At 34.4% G+C, this 14,380-nt stretch overlaps 1 protein-coding gene across 1 annotated transcript in view; it reads right to left on the bottom strand.

Annotated features, from left to right (window-relative positions):
• Positions 1-14,380, bottom strand: part of SWT1 (SWT1 RNA endoribonuclease homolog) — a 59,409-nt gene that overhangs the window by 27,937 nt on the left and 17,092 nt on the right. The window contains exons 11-15 of the mRNA XM_008145956.3: positions 11,179-11,272; positions 9,132-9,277; positions 6,335-6,498; positions 4,852-4,990; positions 1,460-1,608 (exon numbers count right to left, since the gene is read on the bottom strand). Coding sequence (XP_008144178.2) covers positions 1,460-1,608; positions 4,852-4,990; positions 6,335-6,498; positions 9,132-9,277; positions 11,179-11,272 — 692 coding nt within the window. The remainder of the gene's footprint in view (positions 1-1,459; positions 1,609-4,851; positions 4,991-6,334; positions 6,499-9,131; positions 9,278-11,178; positions 11,273-14,380) is intronic.

The following is a 14,380-nucleotide window of genomic DNA, read 5'->3' as shown; positions in this document are numbered from 1 at the left end:
CTAACTGCTCCCCGCCAGCCTGTTTGCCCCCAACTTCCCTCCTCTGCCAGCCTGTTCACCCCTAACTGCCCTCCCCTGCAGGCTTGATCGCCCCCAACTGCCCTCCCTTGCAGGCCTGGTCCCTCCCAACTACCCTCCCCTGCTGGCCTGATTGCCCACAACTGCCCTCCCTTGCAGGCCTGGTCCCTCCCAACTATCCTCCCCTGCTGGCCATCTTGTGTCCACATGGGGGCAGGATCTTTGACCACATGGGGGCAGCCATCTTATGTGTTGGAGTGATGGTCAATCTGCTTATTACTCTTTTATTAGATAGGATAGAGCCTGGTGCATGGGTGGAGGCCAGCTGGTTTGCCCTGAAGGGTGTACTGGATCAGGGTGGGGGTTCCCTTGGGGCGTGGGGTGGCCTGGGTGAGGGGCCTGTGGTGGTTTGTAGGCCGGCCACGCCCCCCTAGCGACCCAAGCGGAGGCCCTGGTATCTGGGATTTATTTATCTTCTACAATTGAAACTTTGTAGCTTGGAGTGGAGCCAAGCCTTCTGCTTGCTCTGTCACGGCAGAAATTTGTGTTGGGATTTATTTATCTTCTATAATTGAAACTTTGCAGCCTTAAGCAGAGGCCTGGGCCAGCCAGGGTGTGTGGAAAGCTTGGCTTCCTCCATCACTGGGGAAACCCAAGCCTCCCTCCTGCTCTTCCCATGGCCGAAGCCATCTTGGTTGGGTTAATTTGCATACTCGCTCTTGATTGGCTTGTGGGCGTGGCTTGTGGGTGTAGCGGAGTGATGGTTAATTCACATATTACTCTTTTATTAGATAGGAGATATATGTATTTAGGAGTAAAGGGGATTCACATCTTCAATGTACTTTCAAAGAGTTCAGAAAAAAATGTGAAAGATAAGGTAGGTAAGAACACAGGGAAAACAATAAAGCAAATGTGATAAAATGTTAGCATTGAGGAATCTGGGTAAAGGATATATATGGGAATTCTGTGTACTACTCTTGCAATATTTTGTGTAAATTTGAAATTATTTCAGAATAAAAAGTAAAACAAGAACAACATTTTTGAACACCACTCCCAGAAATTTGATTCAGTTAGGTTTGAGGGAGGCTTTGCACCTGCATGTTTAAAAAAATTCAAAGTATTTTGATGCACGTTGTGGTCCATTGGTCTACAGTACTGGGAAATGAGTATTCAAACAACAGTGCATAGCTTTCTTCTATCCAATAAATAAAATAATTAAAATCCCAACAACTGCTGTGATACTACTTCCATACAACAATGTGTTTTATAACTTGTAATAAGAACTGCTTACTCAACATTCAACTCACTTTTTATTTTACTTAATGCCTTCAATAGGTTAGAATAAGTGAAAATTAAAATAGCCTTTAACTACTGTTGTCTGCTAAATACATTTAAATGTATGTGATTAGCTACTCTAAATGGCATTCCAAAGGCATCTTACCTCTGCCAATGTTTGGAGAAGTTTGTTTACTTGAGCAAAGGCCTGTGGAAGAACACCATCATAATTTGACCTTGTACTGAAAGCATGTAATAGGCTTTGAGAATCCTGGAGTAGGAATTTCACTGTTGTAAAATCTACTGCACTGTTAGCTGGGAAAAGAAAATTAAGAAGAAAAAAACATGTAAGAATGACTATACAACTCAAAAAATGTTTTTGGAAAACCATCCTAATATTAATTATGAGATTTAAGAAGAGTACACATTTACATCTTCAAGTCACTCCTAATTTATCTCTCTAGTGTAAAAAGCAGCAATTAAACAGACTTAGTGACAAAGTACTTGGAGGTGATTCTGCTATTCTGTATTTAGATTCTAGGAGTTCCAGCAACAGGGTCAATTCAAAGACACACTATTCAGGAAAGAGAGCTAATCATCAAACAAATAAGTTAAACTACAGATTTTTCAAAACTGAGGTTGTTTCACATACAAATTACTATGGAGGCATCAGAAGAGTCACACTTTGGTAGTAAGCACATAGGTTATATGTGGTACCTCTCACAATCAACTCAGTTATTATATATAATGATTTACCTTCAAATTCCATTACATGAAATGTAATAATAGCTTTACTGAAAATAACCTGCTTTCTCTCTGTGTATGACATATAGCAAAAAATAAATAATTTGGGTAACAGTAAGCTTGGGGCAAGAGAAGCTAGCAGATTTCCGCCCCCCCCCCTGTAAATTAGCAAAGTGAGTTCATCTACTAGTACATGTAATTTAAAGATATAACTTTCTCTCAAGGAACTAAAATTACATTAAAATCTCAAACCAATTAGGAGAGATGGTGACAGTAATTTCAAAGATTTAAAAAGTTATGAATAATGAGATTAAGTAACTTTCTAATGTCACCAAACTCAAAATAAAAAGAATTTTTCCATTAAGATAAAATGCTACTAACAATTTTTTAATGTTTTTTTTTTCCTTTTCAAATTCTTTTTTTCTTCTTAATTGTTCAAAGTATTACATGTCTCCTTTTTAACCCATTGATCTCTCCCCGGCTGTTCCCACCCCCCCATACTAACAATTTTCAAAGGCATTCAAAATAACCATTCTACAATGTGTTTTATTTAATGTTCAGTTTCAGCGACTGTTATATTCAGAAACACCAGCACTAGCACTATGAGTTAAAAAAAATAAAGAATTCCCCTGTATCATTTATACAGCAAGTGTTTGCTCGTGAAATACTGAAAGGTCAAATGAAAATTAAAGATAAATTTTAATAATTAATTACAGAATATTCAGAAATTCTAATCTAATGTGATGGTAACAGCCAAGCTTCTAGCTTTCCTTTTACCAAACAAATAGTATATTTCCTTACAAAACACTTTCAATTATTCTTAAAGTCAATGACTAGTTTAAATTCCTGTGGGAAAAGAGAGATGGGAGAAATGCTACACACAGGACAGAATGGAGATTCCATGAACCTAGGAAACTCCTGAGGAGGAGAAACTGGGCACAAGTTTTTCTAAGGATGCTTCTCCACTCTAGTCTATGTTCATTAGGGCTTATATCCTTGAATTAATCACTTTATTTCTGTCTTAAAAAATTATTTACGAAGATTGTGAGCGAAAGAGAAATAACAGTGATAAAGTCAGTACCTAGACACAACATAAAAAGAAATCTATGTGATTGAAATAGTTTAATGCTTATGTAAGAACAATAATTATTTAAGACAAAGTTAATATGGATAATAAGTCAGAAAAAGCTACTAATCATTTTCCACACAATTTTCTATGAATTGATCTAAGCATTCCTGTTTGGTATACTGAAGTTAAACATATATGTATATTCAATAGTGAGGATACTATTAAAGATAGTAAACAAAATCTGCTGTTCTCTTATTCAAAATTATCTTAGAGCAGAAGGCACTTTTACCATTCTATTTAATATTCTTCACAAGTCCGTAAACATTAGGCATCAGATTCTTCTAGACCAAAGATCAATAAATAATGCACTTAAGGATTCTAAAAAATGACTTTTTAGCAAAAGAAACAGTTACTGTCTCTTCACTTCTTTCCCTATTGCCAATGAGAGCTGCTGCCTACTACCTCTAAGCTGCGTGCAAGAGCAAAACACTGCCCACCCCTGGAAAAAACAGACAAATGGAAGCTAGTAACTCAATACCCCATTTCTGAAACTGCTAGTAAATCTTGTTCAAGATCACATATAGTTTATGGACTTTATCTTCTGATAGAACCAATTAAATTATGCCACTAGTAAAAGATATGAAAAAACGTATCTTTTATGTTCTACAAGATATATATATATATATATATATATATCTTGAACTGCTTTGAACTCATGTCCAGCATATTGTGCAATGTCCCTTATATAATAACTAGAGGCCCAGTGCATGAAATTTGTGGGGGGGTGGGGTGTCCCTCAGCCTGGCCTGCACCCTCTCCAATCTGGGACCACTTGGGGGATGTCTGAGTCCTGGTTTAGGCCCTATCCTGCAGGCCTAAACCGGCAGTCAGACATCTCACAATCTGGGACTGCTGGCTCCTAACCACTCGCCTGCCTGCCTGACCACCCTCTATCCTCTCCCGTGCTGGCCTGATTGATGCCTAACTGCTCCCATGCTTGCCTGATCACCCCCAACTGCCCTCCCCTGCCGGCCCGATCGCCCCCAACTGCCCTCCCCTGCCAGCCTGACCTTGTGATGACATGAGGGCATCATGTGAGGGTGCGAGGACCACCTAGGCTTTTATTAGTATAGATACCCCTAATAAATAACTTTTAGAGTTAAACACAATGCCTGAAAAGTGTCTTTCTTTAAAAATGTTAACTGTGAAAAATAGGTACTCATGCAAAATCTACCTTGTATAAGTCATAAGGAGCTGACTAGGCACTTTAAATCTCCTGGGTTTTTACTTTGCTTTTTAAAGGTATATATAGCACGACAATTCTGTTTGACTTTGGACAAATCATTTACCCTCTCAGGGCTAGTTTCCTTGACCACAAAACATGGGCTTTAATAACATTAGATCAGTGCTTTTCACATCTTTTTCTTCTTATCAGAGAAACATTATTTTTATATCCTACATGGCATCTCCATATATAAACAGATAAAAGAAAGCTGTTTCGCTAAGGCTGGGGTTGAAGGCCAAAGGCCCACCACTTGCCATGCTCCCGTCAACCTCTCCACCTTCAATTGGGAAAGCAATTTGTGGTGGCTCTATGCATCCAGCTGCCACAAATTCCCTTTAGATATGAGAAGTAAAAGCGATTAAGAATTGACAAAATTTTTATTAATTTATCTTCACATTCCATGGACTATGTCTGCTAGTCTCACTTTAACACTGATGAAAACAAAATAAAAGATTCATACCTTTACAGAGACTGTCATATAAGCTCTCAACGGTTAAAAGCAAGTTATTTTCCATAATTAATCCAAATACAGCCAACCAATGTTTTCTAAAGCATTGTATTAAATGCATTAGAGTCCACGGTGGTTTCAAGTACAGCATCTAAAAAGTATTTAGAAAAAAATCAGCATATACTGATTTATTTATTATTCTTATTATTTAAAAAAGTACAGTTTACCCTTGAACACAGGTTAGAACTGTGCAGGTCCTGTTATATGCGCAGTTTTTTCAATAAATACGAACAGTACTATAAATGTATTTTCTCTTCTTCGTAATTTTAATATTTTTTCTTCAACTTACTGTATTGCAAGAATACAGTACATAATACATGTAACATACAAATTACGTGTTAGTTAACTGTTTATGTTCTCAGTAAGGCTTCTGGTCAACAGTAGGCTATTAGTAGTTAAGTTTTTCTGGAGTCAAAAGTTACATGTGGATTTTCAACTGCATGAGTGGTCATCACCTTTCAAAACCCCAAGTTGTTCAAGGGTCAACTGTACCTATTCAGGAAAACCAATATATATTTCTGAGAAAAATATAATTAGTTGAATTCCTTTTAAACTAAAAAATGTGTTATTCAAAGCCACGCATAATCTTAAAATGATTCCATTACAAATTCCTTTGTAAAACTGATTATCAGTATTAATCCTTATAATTTCAGAAACTACATGTGCAAAAAGAAAACATAGTTCTAATGAGAAACATAATTTTAATTAGCAAAGGTCAACAATCTACTTTTTAACATGGTAATTTCTGAGGAATTCAATCTAATTAGTTTCATATAATTGGTGAAAAAAATCATTATAGAAAAAAGTTGCCAATTATAATTGACGCCTGCTATACTCTGACAAAGACGTTTATATAGAAGATTGATCATTTAGTACTACAAAACGTCAGCATGTCCTTCATATAAAATTACTGTCTGTTATGAAATATGCACTTTAAGGAAACCGTTCTAGAATGTTATCATTCTTCCTAATTTTGATAATATAATCAAGAGCAAATACATTATAAGCAAATATTAGTATCTCACCAAATATCTGGAATAGACACAATCTACAATTGATAGGGACTAATGTTTCTCCTAGCTATAAATGTGAACAGCAAACAAGCATTAAACTAAAAAAGCCACCATTGAAAAATGTGGTGTTTTCCTGATTGAGAGAAATTTTCTAAATACAATTGAAGCTCCATGGGGGCAAAGTGTCTGACACAGTAGATGCACAATAAATATTTGTTCACTAAGTGACTAATAAAATATACTAGTAGTCCTAATCTTTTGGAAATGTCTACCATTTAATTTTCAAAATGTTATTTCAAGAAAAAATATAATGTGATATAGATTATTACTATAAAGCTTACCGAGAACTATTTCTTAAAATAAGGTAACCAATCTTTAGCAATAAAAAAGAACTTTTCAACTAATAAAGTTGAAATAATCACCTCCATCCAGAGGTTTCCAAAAGCAATTTTCATTTCTGTTTCTAATATTGAAGATAAGGCTGTTCCAAGAGATTTTTCAAGATCAGATACTATGCCTTCAAGTAGAATGAGCAGTCCAGAATTTGCAGATTCTTCCTCATTACTCTTTCCCAAAGGTGTTTGCTCTTTAAAACAATTACAAGCTTTTTTTAGGACACTAACAGTAAATATTTTACATATGTAATTAGTATTTGGCTATAAATAATAAACATTTTATGTATATAATTAGTATTTTAATTACCTATAAAACAAACTAATAATTTTTAAAATATATATATTTTTATTGATTTCAGAAAGGAAGGGGGAGGGAGAGAGAGAGAGAGAGAGAGAGAGAGAGAAACATCAGTGATGAGCCCTAGCCAGTTTGGCTCAGTGGCTAGAACGTTGGCCTGCGGACCAAAGGGTCCTGTTTTTGATTCCAGTCAAAGGCACGTACTTCAGTTGCAAGCTCCTTCCAGCCCGGCCCTGGTCGGGGCTCGTGCAGGAGGCAACCAATCGATGTGTTTCTCTCATATAGATATTTCTCTCTGTATCTCCCTCTCTCTAAAAATCAGTGGAAAAATATCCTCAGGTGCGAATTAAAAAAAAAAAAAGAAACATCAATGATGAAGAGAATCATTGATCTGCTGCCTCCTGCACGCCCTCTACTGGGGATTGAGCCTGTAACCAGGGCATGACAGGACTCTAACCATGAACTCCTGTTTCATAGGTTGATGCTCAACCACTTAGGTTACAAGGGTCGGCACCAATGCTTTATTTTAAAATCAGTATTTAGAAACATGTATCTCTAGTATCATTCTTTTAGATGCAACATAAACCGTATTATATTAGCAAATGCTTTATTCTTTTTGACAAAAGGCAACTAAATAGTGTCACTGAAATAAAAATTCAAGAAATGTGTGTGGCCAGGGCCAGTGGCTTAGTTGTTTGGGGCATCATCCATACACCACGGGTGGGAAACCTTTCTTCTGCCAAGGGCCATTTGGATATTTATAACATCACTCATGGGCCATACAAAATTAGCAACTTAAAAATTAGCCTGCTGTATTTGGTCAAACATTTAATTAACTCACCCCTAATGCCTTGGCAAGGCCAGACCAAATGATTCGGGGGCCTCATATGGCTCACAGTCCAGGCGTTCTCCACCCCTGCCGTACACCTAAAGGTCACGGGTTTGATTCCCAGTTGGGGCACATACCTAAGTTTTGGGTTTGATCCCTGGCCCCAGTTGGGGTGCATTTGGAAGGCAATTGGTCAATGTTTCTCTCTCTCTCTTTCTTCCTCTCTCTCTCCCTCCCTCTCTTCCCCTCTCTCTAAAAATCAATGAAAATGTCCTCAAGTGAGGATTAAACAAATGAAATGTGTGATATTTTTAACTACAATTTTGATTTTATTATTTTCAAAAAGAAAAATCATGAGAATGCTTTGATTCTGTGTACATGTAAGATCCATACAAAACTAAGAAGTATGGATCAAAATATGTTTACTTCCAAAAAGTAGTATATCCTTCCAATTGAAGCTCACGTCAATAAACTGTTTTGAAAGGACCAAAATCTCTGATTTAACTACCTTTATACCCAACCCTTTTAAAATGAGTTTTGTTATTTTAATTTATATCATTTCATTGGTACCTGAAAACAACTACAATTTCTTTATGGTAAAATTAAAAATATTAACTGGCTTATCTCTACAAACACAAACTAAGAATTTAAAATAACAGTAATATAATGGGCAAAATAAAAGCATGGTACCCCCAAAAAACTATAAACTAAAATGTCCTATTATTCCTTCTAAATGGCATTTTGAATATTATGACTAAAGAAATTTTACTACCAGAAAGGTCAAATAAGTAGCAAATATATATATGAATTTTTGTATCATTTTATATAAAAGTATAGACAATATTAGAGATTTCAATAATTATTTTCCCCACAGAGGGAAAAGGTAGTATGTGTTTTTAAATTATGTCAGGCTTAATATAATACTCCATCAAATATCACACTCTATTATAAAACAGATTGTTCTGGGGAAAAAGAGATTATTCTGATCAGGGGGAAAAAGCCTTTAGCTTTCTTAACTATTAATTTAAAAAGAACTAGTACTAGAGCCAAGTTTTTCTATTATTGAGTTTTTACAGTATTAATAGAAGGTTATGAATATGAAGCTAATTTTAAAAAGGAACTAAAGCCCAGCCAGTTGAGCATCAATCTATGAATCAGGAGGTCAAAGTTCGATTCCCAGTCAGGCCACATGCCTGGGTTGCTGGCTCGATCCCCAGTGTGGGGCGGGCAGGAGGCAGCTGATCAATGATTCTCTCTGATCATTGATGTTTCTATCTCTCTCTCTCCCTTCCTCTCTGAAATAAATAAAAATATATTTTAAAAAAATAAATAAGTAAAATAAAGAAACTAAATATTTCTACTTCAAATGAATATGTCCCTAAGCCACTATTAATTTAAAAAGTATACTCTGCAAGGTACAAAATAGTATGCACAAAATAATTATAAATATGTAAACCTGTGTGAGTGAACAATAAACATTCAAGTTAATTTGTAAAAGTATATGTAAAAGACAATACTGTTAAGTTTTCTTTTGTATTACCATTATAATTTTCATCCATTTCTACCATCTATGTGAGCAAATATCCCCATGTTATTTTAAATGTACAAGATAAAAATTTTTTATATAATTACAACTGTTATCAATAATCTTAGTATATAAAATAAGATACATTTCTAGTTATTCATAGTAATATTACCTGCTTTCAATTGTTGCTTAGATACACAAGGCTGATGACATATAACTGTGTTCAGAGACAAATTTAAGAACTCTGCACTCAATTCTTCTTTACTGAGTGACTTCACACTACTTATTAGGCCTTTGTTTCTTAAATTTCTATCATCCCTACGGTTGGTTTAAGAGAAAAAAATATTTTATTTTTTTGTAAGATAAATCACATGGCAACTCAAAATACATAGGATCTAATCAGAGGTTTGTAATTCTCAGCATATATATTAATAAGAGACCAATTTTTTTAAATAGGGAAAATAAAAGAATTAACACACAATAGAATCACATCATATGAGCTTTAGAGAATAATAATTACGTATTGAGTGCTCAACTTTAGCTAATCTAAATTCAAATAATAATTCTATTTCAGCTTCAACAAACTCTGAGATATGTTGTAGATTTAAAAAACAACAACAATTTAAAACGTAGAGATAGAAATCTGTGATGTTTCCTTTAACACCGAAAAGAATAACTATCTTTAAAGAGAGCTAAAATAATAACTGACCAAGCCCCATTACAAGAAAAATCTTAGGGCCATTCATTTCCATAATCACTCCATTTCACAGAGAATTTAGGCATGAATGATCATGAAACTGTAAATACTCTGTTTTACAGTGATTAGAATTCAGACTAAAACAGGAAATTAAAACTGTTCTTCTCAGTTCTTTCAGAGCCTTTCGCTCTCTTTTGTTTTTGAATTTTTATAAAACTTTATTTGAGCTAAACAGAGGCTATGCCTGGAAACAAGATCTCAACAGACTGAGATAAATGCTTCCCAGAGTCTTTTCTCATACATGATGAATGCAATCTTGGTTAGCATTATGGTAGTTTCACCTCAGAGCTAAGTTATGAAAACAATAGTTGAGAATGGAGGAAAGCAAGAAGGAGGAAGAGAGAAGGGGTAAAAAAACCTCCGAGATCACACTGTATACTAGGCACTAAGTCCTTCATATATAATATGTGATTAAATACAATAACCTCATGAGGCAGGTATTCTTCTCACTCTATTTTACACAGAGGAAACTAAGTTAAGCCACCTTCCAAAGTCACAAAGCTGGCAAGTGGTAGATCCAGGACTCCAATCCAGACACCAAGGACACAACTACAACACAAATGACCCCTTTCTCATGTACCAATTAATTAACCTTCTTGCCACATAACTAAAAAATGTCAGATTCTTATTTCTAAACTATTTCGTTGGGATAATAAACTGATATTTCCACGCTTTTCAAAAGTTTTCTGAATATTATATATAAATTAAATTGAAATGAAACTCATCTACTTGGGATTTAAATCTTGCTTTCATAGCAAAAATGTGAGGTAGTACAGCATGGTGAATGTAGGTAATAATACTGTATTGCATATTCAAAAACTGCTAAGAGAACAGATCTTAAAAGTCCTCATCCCAAGAAAAATATTTTTTATAACTATGTATGGTGATGGATGTGTTAATGACTTAATTTGGTGATCATTTAATAATATAAAAAATATCAAATCATTGTTGTACACCTGAAACTAATATGCTATGTGTCAATTATACCTCAATAAGAAAAAAAGAAAAAAAAGAGGGAATCTTGGTCCCCAACGTATGTCATCAGTTTGGCTCAAAGAACCTTATAAAATTCAAAAAAAGAACATGAAATATAATTGAATATGCTTACTGGCAGACTTATAAAGTATACATTGTTTTAATCCTTGGTATGATAGATTCAGTATGATTTTTAAAAATTCTTTGGTACAATCTGCTTCTTTTTTAAACATATTTTTATTGACTTCAGAGAGGAAGGGAGAGAGAGAGAGATAGAAACATCAATGATGAGAGAGAACCACTGATTGGCCACCTCCTGCAAGCCCCACACTGGGGATCGAGCCCATAAACTGGGCATGTGCCCTTGACTGGAATCAAACCCAGGACCTTTCAGTCCGCAAGCCAACACTCTATCCACTGAGCCAGACCAGTTAGGGCCAATTTTTGCTACTTTTTAAAAAAAGAATAAAATGACCATGAAACTTACGTGCACAGAATAACAAGAGAACTAGGGAATAATTCCTGGTATTGAAGACAGCATTTTAATACTCGATCATCATTGTTCTCATCACTGAATCCATCTGCAAATTTAGTAAAAACAATTAACATTCAGCACACTAGAAATCTGGGTACTATATGTATAATCTGAGCTGTACTTATATACCAAAAACATCTAAAACAAAAAAAAATCCTTGTAAATAAAAGGAAGATATGACATAGCAAAACAATACCTTAAGAATTTTGGATCTATAACTCAGGTAGCATATAGTTGTGAGTTTGAAAAAGTTTTTAGTTTTCTACTAATATGGACTAGGATATACCTATTAATAAACTCCAAAAAATATGATCAGGATTAGAAACCAAAAGCTATGAATTCTAGTCTCAATTCAGTCAATTAGCAGTTATTAGTAAATTATCATTATATCATGCTTAAAATGATGTCAACTTAAAAGAGATCTGTAAAGATTATGAGCAACTCTTCTACCAGCAACAGAACCACTTTCATGGGCCTGCTTTTCCTTATTCTCTAATGCAATAACATTTAGAGATGTACAGGAGAAGGCAGAGAACACAAAAATAATCTCTAACAAATGTTTATCAGAGGCTGACAGGGTGTCCTCTGGCATTCTTCTAGCTTTAAAGCAGGTGGTAAAAGCTTGGTTTTTGTGCAAATATTGGAATGTGCAGAAATAGAACCAAAAACAGTGCTTTTCCTAGGTCTTTAGCCTACCTGCCTCAGAATTCCCAGGGTGCTTGCCAATAATACAGATAGCAGGACCATACTCTCAAACCCACTTCTGAATAATAATTTTTGGAGCCTGGACCCAAAGACTGATTTAAGCACTTGGTAAGTCCCTTAAACACTAAAATTCAAAACATACTAGCCAATGAGCAATGTTACCAGATTATGTTTTGTTTCCCTCAAACTTTACCATATAATACTTAGTCCTCTGAACATTCAAATAAGAAAACTCATTCATTTCTGCAATAAATACTTATACAGGACTGAATTTGTGCCAGGTCACTGTGCTAAGTAATTGGATATGCAAAGACAAACTCTTTAGGAGCTCATAATCTCATCGTGAAGTCTAGACATAACTCAGCTGATCTCAGAACATGAGCCTGAAGGAGATTTAATTCAATTCTTTAATCAGACAACCAGTGAGGCAGACAGACATATTACAGCAGCCAATTTTCCTTCTTTTAGCTCACAGAGAAAATATCACAATAATGCAAAGTAGGCAGCTCGAAATCATTAGGTAAGTTTAAGTCACTGAATCCAACAGACAAAAGAAGATTTAAAAGTTATAATGTACTGCTCTAAAGGTATCAAAGTTCAAGAATATCTGTTCTACCACTTTTTCTAGGATACATGGGGCTGGAAAACACACCTAAAACCACAAGAATATTCATAAAATATTTATTCAACGAGTTTTAATTTTACATCATTAAAATTTTTTAAAATATAGTATTTTTCATCTAGTATAGCATTAAATGTAACTTCAATTGTTGGACAGTCAGGTTGTTTCAATTTTTTGCTGTATAAATGATGCTGTGAAGAACATTTTTATGTAAATCACTGAGAGCATCTCTGATTATTTCTTTAGGATATATTTCTAGGAAGATAATTATATTTTTAGGCTTCTTGATATACACTGATAAATGCTCTCCTGAAAAGTTACTAATTCATAATTTCCAAAGCACTAAAGCAATGTAAATGCTCCTAGCAGGTGTTGGGGGAAAGTAACTTTCTAAATTTAGAAGCAATAAAAAGAAATTTTAAAAAAAGTTAAAGAAATTAACAACATTCAAAATGGCCAACAGACAGGAAGATATATGCAATGAACAAAGGGCTGACTAATTGTATTTCTTCCTTTTTTGAATTACCTAATACTAATCTTCATTCACTTGGGGAAAGGCATATTTAGTTTTTCTAATCAATTTGTATAAGCTTTTCATATATACAGGAATTATCACTACTTGAAGCCATAAACCATTAAGTACTTTATATATTATCTGACATAGACAATTACACAAATAATCTATTATTATATCTACAACCTTATAACTAAAAGCAACTTAACAAAATTAAGGTCAAATAAGATTCAAATATTAAAATGAAACATGGAGTTCAAGGAAGACACCCAGAAACTGAAACAACACATAAGTTTAAGACAGCTACTATGATTTATCCTCCTTAACCATCAAAAAGCACAGGCTGACGAGGTCAAAGCATTAAAAAAGCACATGAAAATGGAAAAGTCAAAAGAAACATAGTAAGCATCTAAAAATACTAAGAGTGGCCAAAATATCTATTCTCAAATGAACTCTTCTAAACTAATTATCAAAGCTAATCTATGGAAGAAATTTCTATCTAGAACAAGTGCTTAACCTCTCTGTGTCTCATTTCCTCATCAGTAAAATGGGGCCAATATGACTATCTTCCACAGTACTGTAAGGTATGAATGAGATATTAGGTGTAAAGCTTTTGGAAAAGGGTCTGGAAAATAATGGACATAATTATCTGTATTATTATATAATCAAATATCATTTGTATCAACAAACTAAAAAAAAGATTGAGTAAGCAAAATTCCTATCTCTTATTAAGCACCGGGACTTTACTGAAATGATGGATTACATAAGAGGTTAATTTTGTTAATTGTGTGGTTGTTTAAAAAAGAATCTTATTCAACGAGTTTTAATTTTACATCATTAACATTTTTTAAAATATAGTATTCTTTCATCTAGTATAGCATTAAATGTAACTTAATTAAATGTTACCAACACATACCTAAGTATTTATGGGTAAAAATAATATGATATGATATTTGGGATTAACTTCAAACTATTACAGAAGTTCCAGGAATTAGGGGAGAAGAGAAAAAGTGAGAGATTCTAAACAAGAATGGCAAATGCTGATAATTACTGAAAATGAGTGATAAGTACAAAGGGATTCATTATATTATCTTCTCTATTTCTGCATTTGAAATTTTGCATAATAAAAAGGAGAAAAAGGGGACTCTTCCCCCTCCCCACGTGGGAGTCTGTTCTGTGGGACTCTTCCCTCTCCCCATGTGGGAGTCTGTACTTGTTTTTCAATAAATTTCCACCTATGCTATAAAAAAAAGGAGAAAAAGGCCATCTAAGGTGTTCAATTTAGTGTATTCAAACATTTTAATACTTTTAAA

The sequence above is a fragment of the Eptesicus fuscus genome, chromosome 22 (genome assembly GCF_027574615.1).
Source record: "Eptesicus fuscus isolate TK198812 chromosome 22, DD_ASM_mEF_20220401, whole genome shotgun sequence".
NCBI lineage: Eukaryota > Metazoa > Chordata > Mammalia > Chiroptera > Vespertilionidae > Eptesicus > Eptesicus fuscus.
Note: the sequence above shows the minus strand (reverse complement) of the source record. Positions and strands in the feature narration are given on the sequence as shown.